Source organism: Chaetura pelagica, unplaced genomic scaffold (genome assembly GCF_000747805.2).
Source record: "Chaetura pelagica isolate M959 unplaced genomic scaffold, ChaPel_1.0 scaffold198, whole genome shotgun sequence".
NCBI classification, from domain to species: Eukaryota; Metazoa; Chordata; class Aves; order Apodiformes; family Apodidae; genus Chaetura; species Chaetura pelagica.
In genome coordinates, this window is record NW_009954317.1 from 1211435 (window position 1) to 1231782 (window position 20348).

General features: G+C 39.8%; 1 protein-coding gene across 1 annotated transcript in view; it reads left to right on the forward strand.

The window, feature by feature from the left end:
* ITPR2 (inositol 1,4,5-trisphosphate receptor, type 2) overlaps positions 1-20348 on the forward strand; it is a gene marked incomplete at its 3' end in the record, with an annotated part of 198589 nt that overhangs the window by 81511 nt on the left and 96730 nt on the right. The window contains exons 14-21 of the mRNA XM_010004160.1: positions 814-955; positions 1721-1879; positions 2848-3020; positions 5633-5752; positions 5854-6039; positions 6662-6913; positions 7970-8114; positions 9068-9218. Coding sequence (XP_010002462.1) covers positions 814-955; positions 1721-1879; positions 2848-3020; positions 5633-5752; positions 5854-6039; positions 6662-6913; positions 7970-8114; positions 9068-9218 — 1328 coding nt within the window. The remainder of the gene's footprint in view (positions 1-813; positions 956-1720; positions 1880-2847; positions 3021-5632; positions 5753-5853; positions 6040-6661; positions 6914-7969; positions 8115-9067; positions 9219-20348) is intronic.

Below are 20348 nucleotides of genomic sequence, written 5' to 3' on the forward strand. Positions count from 1 at the left end.
TGTCTGGCTCCCAGAGATGACTTTGAAACTCTGCCACTTTCATAGTATACCTACAGGTTTAGTAATTTTAGACTAGATGTTGTCCAAATTCAGTTGATGCTTTCCCAGGGTGGGAGGCATGCTGGGGTTTTTGTTGGGAAAGATTGCTTCCTTTTAAGGAAGATTCATTGAAATCCATGGGCATGTGTACTTCTCTCTGTGCATGCCTGTCTAGGTATGTTAGTAACGAAGAGGTAATGACCTCTTTCTTTTTGCATTTTCTGAAGATAGAGAAGGAATTATTACTCCCTCTTGACTTTTTAGAACTTGTTTCTGCTAAATCTTCCTTTGTGTAGCAAGGAGTGAAACAAATATAGTAATTTTTCCGTAGTTTCTTGGGTCAGTAGGGAGAGAGTCTTGTGGCAGTGTTTTGATTCTTTTAGTGAGTTTGACATCTTGTTACACTGGCCACGATAAAGTATAAAAATCCTTGCTAGGCTGCATGAAGAGTGTCTTTCTACTGTTTCTACTGGCTTTGTAGCCAGCTGGCAATAGGTTTTGGATTTCTGAATACTCTGTATCAATCCAGCCTCTTGTATTTTTTTTTCTTTTTCTCCCTCTGGTTGTTGTTTAATGCCTTTGTAAACATCCTTATGATGGATATAAGCTGAACCAAGGTCTGGCATCTTTAAGTATATGTCAAACTTAACTTTGCAGTGATGGAAGTTCCATTGTGCTGGGTAAAGATTGTTCTAAAGAGTGATTTTCTTTTGTAATGAATCCTAGCAGGTGTTGAATAGCTGTATACAATAACGATTGGTCTATTCATTCTAGGTTTGTAACCAAGTTACTGGAAGATCTCATTTTCTTTGTTGCTGATGTGCCTAACAATGGGCAGGAAGTTTTGGATGTGGTCATTACCAAGCCAAACCGGGAACGACAAAAATTAATGAGGGAACAAAATATATTGGCTCAGGTATGCCCTTCTGTATTAATAACTTGCTTGTATTTATAAACAGACTGTAAAGGAGAGCAATTAAAGCAAATGTTATTTTTAGGTAACTTGACTTACTCCATGTGGGGTTTGTGCCTGGTTGGGTTGGATAAATACACTACTTACCTATTGCTCTATCAGTTAGAAGCATGAGGGGCCATGTCTAATGGCTCTTAGTTTTATGTGATTCTAATGACTTTTAAGACTACACATGATAGCAAATATTGACAAAATTTGAAACAAGCTTGCAACATGGTTCCAATCCTGCAAATGTTCCCTTATATGTAAAATTCTTGTGTCCTTATGGATCCCTGACTTTGTTTTTATGGGGGCCATCTTGCATGTAAATAAAAATTATTATTCTCTTTAAGTAGCCTACTGAAATTTTTTAAAAAGTGAAAAGGATGAAATCGGACAGCAGCCAGCATCGTCCTTCTTTTTCATCCTTAACTTACCCAAAGCTAAGGCACTTAACTAACAATATTTAAAATTGGGGATAGCAGTAAAGAGAAAGCAATGTCAGTCAAGTTGATGGGAAATGTAAAGCCAAACGCATAAAGCTGTCATGTCTGAGATTGTGCTGTCACTTGTATTTAGTCATATGTAGGTAAGTGCTGTGATTCGCTTCTGACTTCGGGTGATGAGGAGCACGTGCTGATCCTGTCAGAGGACATTTCCATTGACTGCTATACGTTAAGCCAAAATCTGGGTTTGGTTTTTATTCTTAGTGGTTTTGATTTTGAACAGATATTCGGCATCCTCAAAGCTCCTTTTAAGGACAAAGGTGAAGGATCAATGCTAAGACTTGAAGATCTAGGTGACCAGAGATACGCTCCATACAAATACATGTTAAGGTTATGTTACAGAGTTCTCAGACATTCCCAGCAGGACTATAGGAAGAACCAGGTCAGTGGTATCCAGCATAATTTACCTTTTGATTGCTATAATTATATATCCTGGGTTTAACATTGCTCTCTGCACTTACAAGTGGGATTATGTGTTAGTGGTGAAAGACTGGGCTTTGTGCAGGTTCGTAGGAAGAAGTCACTGTCATATACTGCCTCATGCTGAGGAACAGTGTTTTTGTTTTGTAGGCATTTGAATATGAATTGAATGATCAGCAATTAATATCATAGGTTCACTTTATACGTTCACAGACTTAGACTGAGGAACATTGCCTCATTCATGAGTGTTCTGTTACTAAAATTATTCTCTTGGGTTCTAGATTATAAAGTGAGAAGTCTGCAAAACTGTCTGTTCTGTTTCTGTTGCTTAAGTGTTAGTAGAGGGACAGCAGTGAATCAGACTGGAGGTTATTCTGTCAGCCTGATTTCCCAGTGCTGGAGACTCCCCATGAGCAGGAAGTATTTCAGAACATGGTGTCAAGTGCTTTGCATGTTGCAGTGAGGAAAAACCTACACTAACTTTATAGGACTAAAGGGACTAGAGATAAAAGATTAAACTTCTATGTGGAACTTCTTTGTTTTCCTTCTAATGCTTTAGAGAAGTGTTTCTTCCTTGGAGGGAGAGAAAGCGAGGAGGGAAAACTTGGGAAAGAAAGCTTCTTAAACATTATAAAAGCCTTTTATTTTTTTTCCTTGTAAAAAATTGGTCAACTTTTCTTGAATTTTGTTGATTATTTCATGGATTCGCTCCTTTGGTTTATAAAATAAAAAGAAGAGTTAGTCATCCCTAATGTTGAACCTGTTTCCTGGGGGTGCATATTTTAGGTTTGGATGTTCTTTGGTTCAGGCCAGTTCAGAGAAGAACGTTCTAAGGGTTATTTTGGTTTGCTAATTGAGCTGAGTCCTTCTTAGGCTAAAAGAAAACCACTACTGCTTAACAGGTCATCATGGAAATGTTCATTTTTTCAGGAATATATTGCTAAGAACTTCTGCGTCATGCAGTCCCAGATTGGTTATGATATTCTGGCAGAAGACACCATCACAGCTTTGTTGCACAACAACAGAAAGCTGCTAGAGAAACACATCACGGCTAAAGAAATAGAGACATTTGTTAATTTACTCAGGAGAAATCGAGAGCCAAGGTTTGAAGTAGTCTACATAACATTCTTTTTATGTATTGATAATCTTTTCTATTTGCAGTAGCTGTGAATTTGCCTTCTATTCATAGTTTTGTTGTCTCTTACTCCCAGATTATTATTTTTTTTTTGACCTGGCAGACAAAATACCCAAAAATATCAGAACTACCTGTAATTCTTGGAGTTTGACAATATCTGCATTTCAGAACTAGAGCTTATTGAACAAAAGGTTTATACTTTAAAAGGAAGTTTTGAAAATTTTGGTTTAGTTCACATTGAGACAAAGAGGATCAAATTTTAACTTCTCAGAACTCTGCAGCTCCTCTGTGAAACTGTCACTTATGTTGGTTTCACTGCAAATTGATGCAAATCTTGGTGCAAATTACACATATGTCAGTTTTTCTAAGCTTTTATTACTATCAGTTTTCCTGCAGGTTCTGATTCCAGGTCAGACCTGAAAGGGGCCTAGGGCAGTGATCATGTGTCCTACACCACATCCTTTTCCAGATGAAGAATTCTGGCCTTGAACTTCACTCAGCTGGAAATTGTTTTGATTAGCTTTAGGTCAGAATATGAAGGAAATGGATTTTGTTAAATGGAAAAATCCTACCTATATTTTTCATTGGATTTTCAGTTGTAAAATTGCCAGAGTAATACAAATTTAAGAAATTAATGTCCTGAAGGCCAAATAATGTCCTCTGTAATTGTGAATACCATTTTTCTGTTAGTGATTAAGGATATTGCTCAAGGCCCTTCAGGTACTTCACTGCTTCAGTTATTCTCTGTAGGTCTGCAGCTGTTTCACCTCACTCTGTAATCTTAGAGCCAGGTTGGAAGGGACCTCAAGGATCATCTGGTCCAACCTTTCTAGGTACTACTATAGTTTATATGAGATGGCTCAGCATGCTGATTGACTCTCCCAGGCTAAACTATGTTGTGTTTGGTCAGTACTGAGAGGAAGCCACATGAGATTGGCTCCTTCTCAGTGCTGAAGGGTCCTACTATTTACTGATGGTCTCTTGTCCCTTTGCGACAGAGGACATCATAGTATTATGGCTTAACTAAGTTGTACAATTGCTGTGCATTAAAATATACATTAATTCTTTAAGGCTGAGGTCCAGGAGCAATAAGTATTTGAAAAACACCCCTTGTCAAGATGGTGCAGTCTGAGCAGTAAAGACACTTATTTTCATGTAGAGCCTTGTAGGCTTCCGCAGCACTGGTTTTGTGAGTAAGACAGTGGTTGTATTTAGCACTCTGTAACCCAGGAGCTACAAAATTTCCCACGTTTTAGCTCCAACAAGGTAGTTCCCCCAGAATTCTTTATAGTTTTGTAGTTTTTGATGCAATAATGCTGGGCACTGTTAATTACCTATTGCCACAAATCTTCATTTCAGTGATGGGTAAAAATGTTCCTGTGTGTACCCTAAAAATGCTTTCTGTACTCATCTCTTGTCGTTTCCAGACTTTCTGGGGGAGTGTGGTTTGTGCCAATGTGCACAAATTTTTCTGATTCCCTTTGGTGGGATGATCACCTATAGAGGCTCAGACTGTTGGATCCTTGAACGGCTGACAGTAGATAGTACATTTTTTTTTTCCCCTTGATTTCTAAGGTACTGGAGTATATGATCTCAGTGTGTGTGTCTGCTCGAATCTGCTTCCCCACCAGCTCTTGAGCCTCTTGCCCAGTTTTAGCCACGTTTGCTAGAGGAGTGGTGGGCTCAAAGATACTCATTTCTTACAAATGTCATGAAAAGAAGCAACTACCTAGAGGGAAGAGGCCCTTTTTATATTCCAGAGAGGCAAAGGCTGCAATATGGACTACTGTTAATACACACAGAGGAATCCATGAAAGAGGGACATGAAGCAGATACCTAATGAATGTCCCAAATGTGAGGAAGGCCTCAGCCTGAACCTTGTTAAATGTCAGAAGACCTAAATTCAAGAGACAAATTCATAGGAAACTGATTTCCATGCAAAGCTTTGATATTTCTTCTTTACATGGATGGCTTTGAGTGCAGAGATCCTGTCTTCAGGTCCTGCCAGATCTTCACTCTTCACTAATTGTTTGCTGTCATTTCAGAGATTTTAAAAGGCACCTTTAAAAGGTGGAGGCGTGGACTTGAGTGCAGTGGAGATACACAGCTGTCTCCAGCACAAGTAACATCTTCTTCCTACTTGTATTAGGGACACGCATGTTACCTGGTGGGGAAGATGGCTAAGAACATGTACTCTTGCATTTGGCTCCTGACAGGGACTTAGGCCTTCAGTGGAGCTCTACCACCAGCCAAGCTCATGACAGCCTCAGGCTGCTCTTAAATTCTGGTACAATACTTTGGCCTTTGATTTGCTAAGAAGCATCACACTTGGGGTATTTCTCTTTTCTCTCCCTGACTGGTTGTTTAGCACTGTTCAGGGTGGCTCTCAAAGCTATTACCCATTTTTATCTGTTGTGAATTCCAATAGTCTGACTTGACAAAGATCACATGTTGATAAATCTCATGATATATGCTCCCTTGAGGATATTAGTGATGGATGCTAGAGATTTCTACTGCACTGTTTCTGTCTAGTATTTCCAGTCTTACATTCTGTTGCATCTGTGGGTTTTTTGACTGCAGATTCTTGGATTATCTATCGGACCTTTGTGTATCTAACACCACAGCAATACCAGTAACTCAGGAACTCATCTGCAAGTTTATGCTGAGCCCAGGAAATGCTGACATTCTCATTCAGACAAAGTGAGCATCCATAATTGGAATATACCTTTTTGTTATCTGCTCTGTTGTTACATTCGTAGAAGTTTGCTAGTGGCTCCATTGTGAATGATCTGTGTTTGCAGGCTGGTGTCAACACAAATGGACAATCCCTTGGAGTGCCCAGTCATCTCAGATGACATTGATGAAGAGGAAGTGTGGCTTTACTGGATTGACAGTAACAAGGAACCTCACGGTAAAGCCATCAGACATCTGGCTCAAGAGGCAAAGGAGGGCACGAAAGCGGATTTAGAAGTTCTGACCTACTACAGGTAAAACTGCTTATTCAAGTGGAATAAAATGTAAACTCTTCAACACCCTGATGCTGTTCTTATCTGGATCATTTGATGGTATCAGCAAAGGAAACAAAGTCATGACAAAAATTGAGATTAGAAGTGTGTTTCAAGTTTTTCTCGTAGAAGCATCATACTCTCTTCTGTCTATTGCAGGCTAATCTTCAATTTCCTTTGCTTATGACAACTCTTTGTGTCTTTTTAGAATTTTGCCTCTTACCTTTTATTTACTGGGATGTATTTTCAAGTTTTGCTGCTCTGGAGCAAGGTATGCTCTGAGGAAAAAGCATCCTGAGGATTAAAGGGGAAATAGGATCATGAAACAGTGTCTTCCACAGGTTGAAAAAAATAATCCAAATGCTTCAGCCTTTCACTGAACAATGCTTCCTTTGAATTTTAAAGTGAGCCCAGTCTTCATGGGTTTTGGAGCCTGAAGATAGCACTTTTTAATGGCAAGTCGGTCCTTTCATTAGCAACACTTGTAATTTTTTAGCATTTAGATCAGAAAGGTTGACATCAGGCTAGTAAAGTGAGATTCTGAGAGAAGTTGTATGATATTTGAAGGAAATCAGTTGGAAATATGTTGTTGTCTTTCTTTAAGGTACCAACTGAACCTCTTTGCAAGAATGTGCCTGGACCGCCAATACTTGGCCATCAACCAGATTTCTGCACAGCTGTCAGTAGACTTGATCCTACGATGTATGTCTGATGAAAGCCTCCCTTATGACCTCCGGGCTTCGTTTTGTCGGCTGATGCTACACATGCATGTGGACAGAGATCCTCAGGAATCTGTGGTACCTGTCAGATATGCCAGATTGTGGACTGAAATTCCTACTAAGATCACAATTCATGAGTGAGTTGAAAGTGTTGCAGACTAAAGCACAAAAGTGTTTTATTGGGGTTAGTCTCAGAACAAAATGTAGATGTGTGATGTCAGCAAAACATATGTGGGAAAAGGTAATAATTCCTATTATGGGAAGAGCTAATAATTATTGTTATTCATGAACACTTCCATGTGTAACTTTATATGAAAATATTTCAGTCTCATTTTTCACTCTGTTCTTATAGGAAACAAGCTGAGGGAATATGGAATGGTCTTTCCTCAGACCAGCTGAATTCGAAGTAATCTAATTGTGTCTAACACTGAGTTCCATCCTACCAACCATGTAGTGTTATGCTTCAAGCTTAACTGAAAGCCACTGTTGGAAAGCTGGAACTTACAATTTGGTACAGCTATTGCCCCAGAAACAGTTTACAGAGGCTTTGGCTTCCATCCAGCAAAGTACTTAAGCATCTGCTAAATTTACGTAAGGGAGAAGGGCCCATTGACTTAGTGGAAACCCTCTCTGGCTTAATTGATATGATGGAGCAGCCCCACTGGACTAGACCCAGACAGGCAGTATCTGGCTGAAGAAACAGAGGAAGAAGTATAGCAGTGCAGCAGACAGTATTACTTCTGTTTGTGGGTTGAAGGTTTGTTTTGACTTACATGAAAAATCTGTCCTAATTGGTGATGCAAAAGAGGAGGCTGTCCTGAGCTGCTTTCCTGATCTGCTGCTGTCTTCCTTGTGGAAACAGTAAACTCTGGCTGATGGGCTGAGAGAACAGCTGAGACTTGATGATTACTGAATTGCCACAGCAAGATTTAAGAGTGCTATCTGCCAGAACAGTAGTGTTTTGCTGTTTCTGTTATTCCCATTCACTGCAACCCTTAAAGATCCTGTTGGAGGGAAGGTTTGTGCATCCTCTCTGCCTGTGTATGCAGAATCAGCTGACCTCTACCCCTTCTCTTTACAGAGAATTGACAGTAGTTTTATAGCATTGTGATTGGTTTGTTTTTAGTTTAGTGACAGCTGATCCTGATATTAGAGGTGTTTAATTTTTCTTCCTTCTATGTCTTGCATTGTAGGTATGACTCTTTCACAGACTCTTCAAGAAATGAAATGAAGAGAAAGTTTGCACTCACCATGGAATTTGTAGAAGAGTACTTGAAAGAAGTTGTAAATCAGCCCTTTCCTTTTGGAGACAAAGAGAAAAATAAACTTACATTTGAGGTACTTCTCAGCTATCTCTCTCCTACTTATAGCATTTCTCCTCATTTTAGCTAAGTTGTTATTGGGTCCTTCAAAATAAAGATAGTTGCAGAATAAATGTTGGTGTAAAATGTCTTAAAGAAGCACCAGTTCCTAATACCAGTGGCTGTGATTATGACTGTTACTGCAGAAAATAATATTATAGTATGCTGTCCAATAGCTGTATTTTTCCTTCCTTTTCTGAGGTGGTTGCATTTCAGTGGCAAGAGGGAGGGATATGTGTGTGGGTGAATGGCCATATGACCTTTCTCTCCACATTAGTGAATTAGCATGCAGGGATTCTTCAATATAAGTAAGTATTATTCTCTGTGTAAGATACGAAACTAAAGAAAGTACTCTGAATAGCTTAATCCTGTGTTTTAAATATTGTTTGAAATTCCTAACAGAAGCTTCAGATAGGCCTAAACCTTCTAGATTCAAATAACACTGAGTGAAAGGGAAATGCATACAGCTTTCATAGTTCTTCCTCCAACCTACCTGCTAAAAATCATCACTCCTGCCCCTGGTCATCTGTAATCACCTCTGCTCAAACTTAGATCAGTTGTCTTATTGTTCTTCCAACTGCTATTTTCCCCACAGCTGCTGCCTCTTTAAATGATTTCCTGGAGTCTTTCTTCTTGATCTTATATATTTTCCCAAATGTAATTTTGTATGCTTTCATGCCTTTCTAAATCTCATGTTGGTTTTGCTCTCTGTTGTGATTTGACTGACCAATTGTTTTATCTAAGTCTAAAAACATTTGATGTTGGTGGCCTTAGTCTAAGGCCTGTTTAAATCAGTGGAAAGACTCATTCAAATGCACTCTAGATCTTGACCTCTTTGAAAGCTGTTGTGTGAAATGCAACTGTATTGCACAGCTCAATACTGCAAAGGTTGCCAATATTTCCTTAATTTTTAACTTCTTTTTCTCATAGGTGGTACATCTGGCTCGAAACCTCATATACTTTGGCTTTTATAGTTTTAGTGAGCTTCTCAGACTGACCCGGACATTGCTGGCAATTCTAGATATTGTTCAAGTTCCCATATCATCATACTTCGAGAGGTTGAGCAAGTTTCAGGATGGAGGTGAGAGAAGCAGAAAAGACTGTTATTCTAGTGTGTAATCCATTATGCAGGTTGGAAATAATTTATGGAACGTGTCATTCATCTTTTAAGGTTCTTTATTTACATGCAAACCCATCTACAGGAATATATTGCAGGATACGTTAAGATGATTGACTGAAAAGGAACCTGTGTGAACAGAGCTGCAGACTTCATGAAGTGGTTGTTTTTGTTGGTGGTGCTGTTCTTTTCTTGTTTGGAACTGAACTTTCAAATCTGGTTCTAAGCCTCAGAGTCCCTTGTGCTGAATATCCTAAACAAGTGCAGATGGCATTTGCCTGGACACAGCAATTATGATCGTTTATATGTGGCACAAGAATTTATTAGTTGTCTTAGGGCTTCTCTTAGAGTGAGAGTAAGATGTTACTGGTCCCACAGCTGCAGAAACACCAGATGGAAGTCTAGAGGAAGCCATCCTCTGCATGTGTTTATAATGTTCTTTTTTTAACCTGGAGTAGTGTGCCTGTCTGATAATCCCAGGACAATATTGTGTGTCCCACTGCCTTTTCTACCATGGCTTAAAACTGAGTTGAACAACGAACATGCCAGGAAGGTGCTGAGATTTAACAGTTTAGTTTTCCTGTGTTTGTGGAAGGGAGGTGTGACAGTCATGTGGGCTTTGAGAGTCCCGGAGATTTGGTGACGACAAATTCTCTTTTAATATGTGTCCAGTGTAAGTTGTCATTGCACTGCCAGCTGGCCCACAGCACCAAAAATGTTTTGTTTGAAACAACAATTATTTTGTGTTTTCTCTAGGAGGCCTTATCCCAGCCTTGAGTTTTCCTTAGCATAATTGTGCCCTGCGTGCATGTGCCATCTTTCAGAGTTTTTTTCTCTTTTGAGGTTCAGGCAATCTGGAGAAGTGTAGACTGTCATTGTAATCTCTGAGCCAAGAAATCATGTGCTTGGTTCTCTTGATCTTTTGTCCATCACTGCCAGTACATTTTACTGAGAGCTGCTGAAAAGTCTTCCCTGCAATGCTGTGCACACTAGGGCATGCTATAGCTGACTGCAGTCCTTCTATAGAGCTAGGGGAAGACCATATGTTCAGACACAGTTTGACTAGATAAAATCTCGGTGTATTGGCAAGATGGAAAATGCAAACGTGGTTCTTCTGTTTAGTTCTCTCTGTACTCAGGTCTTTAATCATGGTTATACATCTCATTCAATGATACCTTCATTACTTTTATTAAAATTGTGCTTCATCCTTAATTACCTTTTATTTCTGTGGAAGAGTTTCCTTTCAGGCTATATAGGAGAGGAAAGAACTACCCATTAAATGCAAACAGACCTGCTCTCAATTATACTCATTTCCAGAGCAGTTCCATGCAAGTCAGTGGATTTACTCTGAAATAAATGGGTGTGAAGGAGTGCAGAAAAATGTCACCACCATGCAAATGGAAGTTCAGTAGCCTGCTTGATAACACTCAACCACTGACTGGAGCCTGGTTGGAAACTTTTGTAACACATCTGTTTTTGTGACACATTCTTTCAGCCAAAAAGGCATGGAACAAAGGTGGGATTTTTGTGTGTCTTTGATTAGCTTTGACCTTTATACAGATTCTTTAAGCTTCTTTCTTGACTGTAGCTGTCTCCATAGATGTTTATCTTTTGAACACTGGACCAGTTCAGGTCAGGATGTGAAAATCCACTGATATTCTTTTGGAAATGATTTGCGAGTTGTTGTTTGATCTGTTGTGTTTTTTTTTCTTCCCCTTTCCTGCAAGCTATATGGCTTGAGAGAGGGTTTTTTTTGCCAGATCAGACTGTTGTCAGTCATGTGTGCTATCTGAAGGGAGACCAGGGATAGAGATATTGGCTGTGGTGTCTAGGCTTAAAAACAGGCACTGATTTTTTTCTCCAGAGACACAGATGTTGTTATATTTAAATAGTGTAAGATTTGCTGGAAAGGTCTTCTATAGCCTTTGACAAACGAAAAGGATGGCTGTCTTTGGATGGTCATATCTTATCTTTAGCCTCCCTCTTCTTTACTGATTAACAGGTCATAAACCATATAAACTATACATTCACTTTTCAGTAGAGACAGAATGATTTTCAATGTTTAACTGCCATGGCCAAGCATCTTACCATTCTTCCTTTCTCTGGAGGTGCATGTGTACTCACCCAGGGCAGCATTAGGCTATGAAGATGCGTGTGTCACAAGGAAGCATAATTTAGAAACAGTTTAAGCAGCTTTGTAATTCCAATTCACTATTTTTAAGCACTCAGCTCATAGAACTTTGTGCCCAAGGAACAGATTTCATTTCTGAAAAACATTACTTAAGTGAAACAAGGGACTACTTTTCATTATGAAAAACTGCACAAAACCCATCAGCATTACCTTTAGTTGCAGACCAAGATTAGAGAGGGAGCTCAAGAAGAAAGCACCAGGTGCTGTACTTGCTGACATTCTGGAGACCACTGCTGTGGCTGAAATGTCAACTGTTTGGAATTTCTGTCTGTCTTCGTTTCATGTGGAAACCTGCTGGTGAGGAATGAATCAGACTATAGGGACAGGAGTTTGGCTGGCGTAAGTTGCTCTAGTTCCTGGGGCTTTGAGAGTTTGTGCCAGTTGAGTATTTGGCTCTACTCTTTTTCCTTTTTTTCTCCTGTCTGTTGTTTTTTTTAAACTTGTTGGATAGCAGTCCTTTAAAACCCACTCTGTGGTTGTCCTGCACCCCCATCCTGATTGTATCTTTGCTACAAGGTAATGAGGTTTGAATGAGGCCCTTAACACACAGAGCCTTTGACCTGCTTGTGTGCTCTCTGTCTTTCTAGGTATCACGTAGCTGTAGCTGAGGTGCATTGTGTCCACATCGAGCTGGAAAGAGCTGAGCTCAGGGGATTTGCTGGCTAGTGATGTAGTGTTTTTGACTGCTTTTGTGTCCATTTTTTTTCACACTTCATAAGCTGTGCTTGAGCACACAGTAAGGTGGGGACAGTGCTTGTGTTTTCTGAGTGGTGGTGCTGGGCTGGAATTTGTCCTTCTGCATGTGTTGGACTGTAGATGGTGCTAAGGATAAGTGAGTCCTGACTTGAGATTGGGTTAAGCCTGTGTTTGACAAGGAAACCTGGCTGTATTAGGCTTGCTGGATGAGATGATCATGTGTCTTAATGATGTTCTTGTACTTTTTTTATCTCCTGGGGGCAGGGGAAAGACCAGGGATGCTTTGCTTCTTGTGCATCTATTTCTACCCAAATGAGTTTGACTGCAAAAGTACTGATGTTACCTAGGTCCTGTAAAGTCTGGATCCATTGTATCCAGGATCCTTTAGGGATCCTAGGGAATGAATAAGCCAAAAGAAAAATTGGTCTTAAGAATTTCTTCTAGATCCCTCCTCACTCTGACAGCAATAATTGTTCACGAGGCAAAACCATAGGTATACATTGTTTTTCAATTTTATAGCACTGACAAGATTGTACATCAAAAGTTCCCTTTCCCCTTTTACATAGATATCACAGAATCATGGAATCTCTTAAGTTGTTATGAGATACATGTTATGAGCTGTTGTGAGTCTCTGTTATGAGTGGTTGAGAACACGTTAGTTTTTCTATCAGTTACCTGTCTTGGCTTTTTATTGTCCCTTTTAACTTAACTGGTCTCTTAGGCTGTTCAGTAAAAATTATTACAATAGAAAGTAACTCAGCCTGGCTTTTTGTGGTTTTTGAAAATATGTTGCCATTTGCTAAAATCAGGACAATCTATTGATTTTTTTCATAACGTGTTTTCCTATGCATAACTTCCATAAAATACAGACAGATGGATTGTTCCCTACCCTTGTTCAGGATGGTGGGAGTCCTCCAGTCAGTCAGTTAGGGGAGAGGGTGACTTCTTCCTGCCTTGAGAGGACATCAGATTCTGCTCTCCTTTGTTCACTAGGGCATGTAACAACAGGACACTAGGTAATGGTTTTCAGCTAGAAAAGGGTAGATTTAGGTGGACATTAGGAAAAAGTTATTTAATATGAGGGTGGTGGATCACTGGAATGGGTTGACTAGAGAGGTGGTGAAGGCCCCATCTCTGGGGACATTCAAGGTCAGGCTTGATGGGGCTCTGAGAAATCTGGTCTAGTTGGAGATGTCCCTGCTTATTGTAGGGGGGTTGGACTAGATGGCCTTTATAGGTCCCTTCCAACCCAGTACATTCTGTGATTCTATGATTGTGTGTCTCTCCAGACTGTGACAAGGGTGTTGCTACACGACATCCTCTCCGGCAGGTCCAATACTTGCAACACTCATATCATACCTTTGAATGCAGAGTACTGCAGGTAGGTGTCCCTCCAACACACTGTTGCTCTAGGGATGTGCAGGTTTACGCAGCTTCTTGCTTAAGCTTCCCTGAATCGCAAGACTCATTACACTGATGTTCTTGTGTACATACTGGGAATATAGAGAAGTAAATTATTAGTTTTGAAGGTTATAGCAGTTGTGGGCTTTTTTTTTTTTGTTTTTTTGATCATGAATTTCTAGGCATTAGCTTTAATTCAGTAAGAACGTGTATTTCATACTTTTGAGCTTAGAACTTTGACGTGTAGCTCTAAAAACCAGCTTTGACAAACACTGAAAGCCAGCCATGGTGCCTGGGACTGATGGTTTGATGGTACAAACAAATGTGTTTGCATTTAATAAAACACTAGGGGCCTGATCCTGTAACTCTAATGTAGGAAAGTGTTACTGATACCAGCATGGGCTTTGCATATTTTTATCACTATCTTATTGTAAATTTACAAAGATAATATTAAATGGATATTTAGCAGCAATATTTTGTCAATAATTACATCTATTCAGAAATGCAGTTGATTTTTAGTTTCTAGGACAAGTGACTTGAGAAAGAGGTTTGACCAAATGGAAAACTCATGTAATTCCTATTCTACAGTTGTAGTAGATCCAAGGTGGCAGGTCTGTAGATGTCAAGAATTTTGGGTAGAATCTATTTATTTTACATTCTAGGTCTTGCGTTTTACTTTTGTTAAAAACTATTGATTTTTATGAAAACTCAGTGCTGTATAAATTTGGGAGAGATAGAGTATACTGCTTTTCCATTATTGACATTAATTTGTTCCAGGTCAGTAGCAACAAAAGCTTCCATCATCTGATTCCTATGGTGTGGGGTTGTTGGGAACTGGTGAGCTTGGCTCTTTACAGTTTGGCAGCTGCTGCACATAATGAAATCTGTAGTCAGGATTTTAGGAATGGGTAGAAACATATTAATGGTGAGGGGAAGAAAGAAGTGGGTCTTGGCTGAGAGAAGCCTGCCTGGAGTTGTACACCTCAGAAATGAAAAAACCCACACATTTACAACCAACAATCTGGGATCTTCTTCCATGTTAAATGTTTCTTAAATAGACCCACTTATTTCAGTAAAACCGCTTGCTAAGTAAGGAAGTATCTATGACAAGTTTTGAACTGTTGGAGCAAATCTGCAAAATGCTATGTCTTTTTAGGCTTAGTGGAAGCTGCATAAAGACTTAATTAACCTTTTACCTCAATATGTCCTTTTCCATCCTTTGCTTAAATTTTGACTCATGTTGATGGCTAAGGTAGTCCTTGATGTTCTGTGCGAGTTCCTGTATATTGCTTCTGCAAAAATACTGAAAAAAGCCTTATGCTATTGTTAATGTTATACCTTTACTTCCTTTAAAAAGCTTGATTTTAATATCAGTGTCAGTTACCTTAACCAGAAATAAATTAGTGTGCATATAGTTTTTAGGTGTGACCTTATTTGATGAGGACAGGCTGGGGAAAGTTGGCTAGAAACATTGGTGAGATGGGGTCCTGGAAAAAGGGTTCTTACTTAGATTACATCCTAAAAATTAATTCCTTTGAAAATCTTGCAGCCAACTCTTTTTTTCGGTGTCTTAACTTTGATTCTTTCTTTGAGGTTATTTGAAGCTTTTTTCTTTTTCTGTTTTTTGCCCTTTTAGATTTTAAAAATATGGGATATACAAAATATACTACCTGTAGCCTAAAGAGGCAGTTTTTCTTAAGGAGAAAGTGAAGACTTAATTTACTAGTGCTGTCTTTCTAGCACCTTTCAAGAACATTATCATCTCTTGCAGTTTTAATTAAAAGGTAAAGTCATTCAAGAGTCAGGAGCCAATCTGCCTTGTCCAATACTGGTTATTTATTCTCTGTTGAATAAAATGCACACCTTTCTCTACGTGCAATAGATCTTTCAAATAGATGATTTTAGTCAAACCATGCAGCTACAGCATATGTCAGGTCTGAAAGATGAAATGACATGGTAGTTTTAGCAGGCAAGCTATGTGTTTGCCATGCAGCTCAGTGCTATTTAGGTAATGTTGTTTGGGAATGAGAATAATGGCATGCAAGGAGATACATCCTTGAATTTAGGCTGCCTATGTCTTGAGATGCAGCTCACAGTGCTGGGCACCAGGTTGGAAGCTGGTGGGACAAATGCAGGTTATCTGCAGAGTATGTCTTTCCCTTTGGAGCTCTGCATAAATCACTACAATTTTCCTGAGCCAGTGTCCACTGACATTAGTCTTTCAGCTCCATTTGCTTCCACAAGGAAGGCTATGCTCAGTCTTTTTTTAAAAACAGATTTTAAAAGCTACCTATAATAAGCTCCAATAGCCCCTGCCTTTGTGATTGTCACATGAAACGACTCAATGCTTGCAACTGGCTCTACAGATGCCTCCTTTTACCTATTCAAACTGGTAGTCAAATGCCCGAGCTCCTTCACATTATGTCTGGGTCTTCAGCTTCGTTGCATGTTCCTTCTGTATACTGAAGGGACTAAAGACCTCTCCACAGATGTCCTGAGATCACTGAACATTGCTTTGAAATGTGTAATGAAAAGCCTGACCCCTATGTCCCACTGCAAGCTTTGCTGTGATGTACCCCAAAGGATTTGATCCTGGCAGAGGTCAGAATAGGGAAGCCCTCACTCTCTCCTGAAGAATTCGGCACTGGTGGGCTACTGTCTCTCTGCAAAGGAGAGCTTGTACCTCAGTGTGTCAGGGGACTCTCATCCAGTCTTCTGGCCCTTTGATACATCCTGATAGGCTCTCAGCTTCAACTGAGCAACAAGATAGGTAGTGTCACCTTCTGGCACTCTTGGCTGCAAGAAGAGAAGCATACCAAGCAGCATTAGTAGTGAGGCTGCTACAAGAACAGGGCTGGGAACAAGGTTGGACTTGACATTTCTACTGATCTTGTGGGATCAGATTTCATCCAGTACCATTAGAAAAGAGTATATTGTTTCTCAGCCTTGCATCCATGTCTGTTAGCTGCTCTTTTGTCTAGTTAACAATTTAAAATCTCTTCTTGAGGCATACTTCAGTTAGCAGAACTAATGAGGCAGCGGCTGCCTGGCAGACTAGAGCCATAATTTATACCAGCAGTTTACAAAAGAAAAAAGAAAGGTAGAAGAGAAAAAAGATGTAACCCTTAGGAAAGTTAGCTGTGTTAGTCACAGACGTCTGTAGTGAGGCAGCTGCTGTTCAGTGCAAAATTTTGTTAGGCAAAGGGGAGGTCAGTCTGGGAGTTTAATTCTCTGTCACGCATGGGCATGACGTATTTGTCTTTCCTCTTTATTCTTTTCCTTATCACGAGGCTTGTGCATTAATGTGATTTCAGAGACCATTGCTCTTCTAGGGATCAATACCTATTTCATGCATGTAAACTTGGTTAGAAGGTTTGATGCCCATACTTCTTACCTTCAAGACCAGCATGCTGATGCATATATTTTTTCCTTTGTCTAATTCCCCAGCAGGAAAGCTGTATTTTTTTACACTGTGTTGTGGTTTTGGGGAATAGGCAACGTCAACGGAAGCTAGAGAATGTAAGGAGAATGTCAAGTTTCACAGTGGCCAGACAGGAATGAGTTCGCATGCAAAAAGAGAGGGCTTGTGGATATGCTGTAGGAAGTGGGGGCTGGGGTGGCCAGATTCATTCAGGGAGTGGGTAGCAAATGTGTGTGCATAGCATATTGTGGGAGTTTTTGTCTGGTTTATCTCATTAGTTCCAAGTGCTGTATATAATGTATAAATGGCCTCACCTTCTGTCCTTAATGTCATGCATTAGGTGTTTTCTGTGAGACTTACCTGAGGTCAGCTAGTTATTGAGTGATGAAAAATAATTTAATGAAGAAAAAAAGTGTAATTCTTGGCCTGTTTATGGTAGTTCTGGAGTCTTTATGAGAAAATATTGTAGAAAACCTGTAAAAATGAATACCTCTTTCACAAACAGACCTGTAAGGCGTAATCCTTCTGGCAAATAATATATAGCTCTAAAGGGTTTGAAATAAAATGTGCTCCTTTAGGTGCTGAAGTGTTGTTACTATATGTCTTAAAAATGCCTATAACTTTTCATGCAGAAACATTAAACTGCATGAAGCAATGTAGCCAAATCAACAAAGGCAAAGAAATGTAATTCTGAGGCTGACATTGAGTTTTTCATTTAGACCTTGGTATCTACGACATTGCAGCACATATGGTTCCCTGCCAGAGGATCCCCAGGGATTGGCAGTGTTGTGTGCTTTAAGATGGCACTGAAGCCTTAAGAAGCTTATAGTGGAGAAATAGTATAGGTCTCACTGAAATCTGCAAAGTCAAGGCTGTTTGGAGTCAAGGCTCCTGTTTCAGCAGTCATTGGGAAGGTGACTTGCTGTTACAAGTACTGTCTTAAAACCTGGTTGAGTGCACCTACACTGAGTCTCTGCATGAGACGCCGTCAGCTTTGCTGAAAACTGACTTTGGATTATGGTAAAAGTTTTGGATTTTCAGTAATCTGTATCTCCTAATGCAGCAGTGAGCTTGAAAACCAGCCTAAGGCTTCCCCAGCTCACTGGCAGAATCTAGTTTTGCCTCATCAAGGCTACAGTTGGTAAAAGTTGTTTTCATGGAAAAATGAGAGTGGCTGAGGAAGACTGACAAGGCTTTGGGACTTCTTTGGGTTGTGGATGGGGAAGGAGGCCTGAAGAGCTTTGGTGAAAGAAGTTGGCATGACAGGGAGGGGCTGAGTATGTTGGTAACGCATGCTGTCTGGCTTGTGCCCTGCTACATTGGAAGGGCTGTGTTTTTGGGGAAGCATTTGGAAGAAGCTGAAGCATCAGGTGTCCTAGTCAAAAGAATGCTTAAGTTTGATGATGTCAGAGAGTTCTCTCTATAACTTAGTTACAGAGACAATGTGAGAAATGCCACATTTTTGCAAAGCCTTTGATTTGTCTCCTCCCCCTGCCCCTTTTTACACAAGCAAGGTTAAAGAATGTATTTGGCTTCTATGGACAGGTTTTAACAAAAGTTGTTGGAGCAGTGCATGCATGTACATTTGTCTTTTCTGGTCATTTAGTACCAGATTTCTTGGAAGAACCCGTCGTATGTCAGCTCCTGTTTAGGTACTTAGTTTCCAAAAATGTCAAGCATGCAACTTCTCCAGTCCTTAGTGAGAGCTTCTAGGTGCTAAAATGCTTTTTAAAATATAGTTTTGAAAACTTTTTACATTTCTGAGTAGAGAGATGAGCACTATGGAAAACTGGGCTAAAAATGGCCCAGCAGTTTTGCGTGTTGAATCTTAGGAATGCATCTTTCCTCTGTTGAGGATGACTGAAAAATAATGTTAGTAAAGGCAGACTCCCTCTAAGGGAGGGACCAGATCAGGCATGTATAATTTTTAAATAAACAAGGCTGAAAGTCAGTTTCCTGGTGTCTTGGGGATATCTGTGGAGTAGAGGGCTGCTGGCTGTCAGTGTGTCTGCCAGCCGTTGAGACTGGCCATTTTCTATTTGCATTCAGCTACTGCTCAGTTCTCTGCCCTGTGTGAAATACCTAAAATGCTGTGGGTACTGGAGAGCAAACTGAGGATGCTGCATGGCAAATGGGTAGCAACAAGTTGAAGAAAGGTGTGAATTGCCAGCTGCCTTTGACAGTTGTTTTTCTTTCTGAGTGTGGTATTTTGTCACTTACCATCCGGGCTGTATTACATAGCAGATTGTTGTTTACTTATATTTTCTGCTTTTAGAATTTTTACAGGCAGTAAATGACTTATCAAGAAAATATGTTTATGTAGAAAATGAAGTGTCAAATTATCTACTGTTTCGATTACTTGGGTGGTTGTTATTTTTTCCCTGTAATTGACTTCTCTGAAAAGTCTTTCTTCTCAGAGAGGCTGCTGTGTTGTCAATCGTGCCAAATTGTATGAGATTATGTGCTACAGTTTTGTGACAGAAACTGATATTCATTAGGAAGTTGTGATCACTGTAATAAAAAGTAATGAAAAGGAGACGCACAGTTGTCTTTTGAAAACATGACAAGTATTCTCCTCCTTCCTCTTCTTTCAGTGCCTGTCAATCTGTAACTCCTTTAAATTACCACTTATGCATACAGTGATTCCACTTTTCCATTTGCTAATCTTGTGAGATTCTACATTCAACAGGAGGCGTTTCTAATACGTCCACTGGCTGTTTGCATCTGACTTGGCAGAGGGGTGAGCAGAGAGGAAGAACTGTGGAGAGGAAGGGAAATTTGGAAAAATGGAAGATTAATGGAGATGGCCTTTTATTCTTTTCCTCTGTTGGTCAGTCACAGCTCTGAACACTTTTGCAAGGGTTTGTTAGTGAGAGAAGTGGTTGGTTAGATGGACTAACACTTTATGACATTGTAATGACTGTTCTCTCCCTGCCATACTTCTCAGCCATATACAAATGTTAATACATTAACCTCAAAGGAGACAACAAATTTTGGAGGTCAGCAGGTTAAGGGTGGCAGTACCATATGAAGGCACAGCTCAGGCTTTTTTTCCTTTATTTCTGGCAAAGTGCACACAAAAGTGATCAGGGTTCCTATCTACTTGCTATCTCTCCTCATTTCGCTCAGTTATCTAGCTGAGGCAGTGAGTAAGTTTTTCCTCAGGCATTGGTATTCAGGAAGCACTTTGGAGCTGTAACTAAGATCAGAGCTCTGTTATTTTAGTCATTGTGGGCATATGTACTAAGAACTTAAATCTCTTTTATTGAGCCAGTGTATTTTGTCTTGAATTGTTGCAGGCTTAGCTGACATGCAGTCAGTCACTTTTTAAGCTGCAATAACCTTTCAGCATACCTTACCTCAGAAATTCATACCCTTTCCTGCT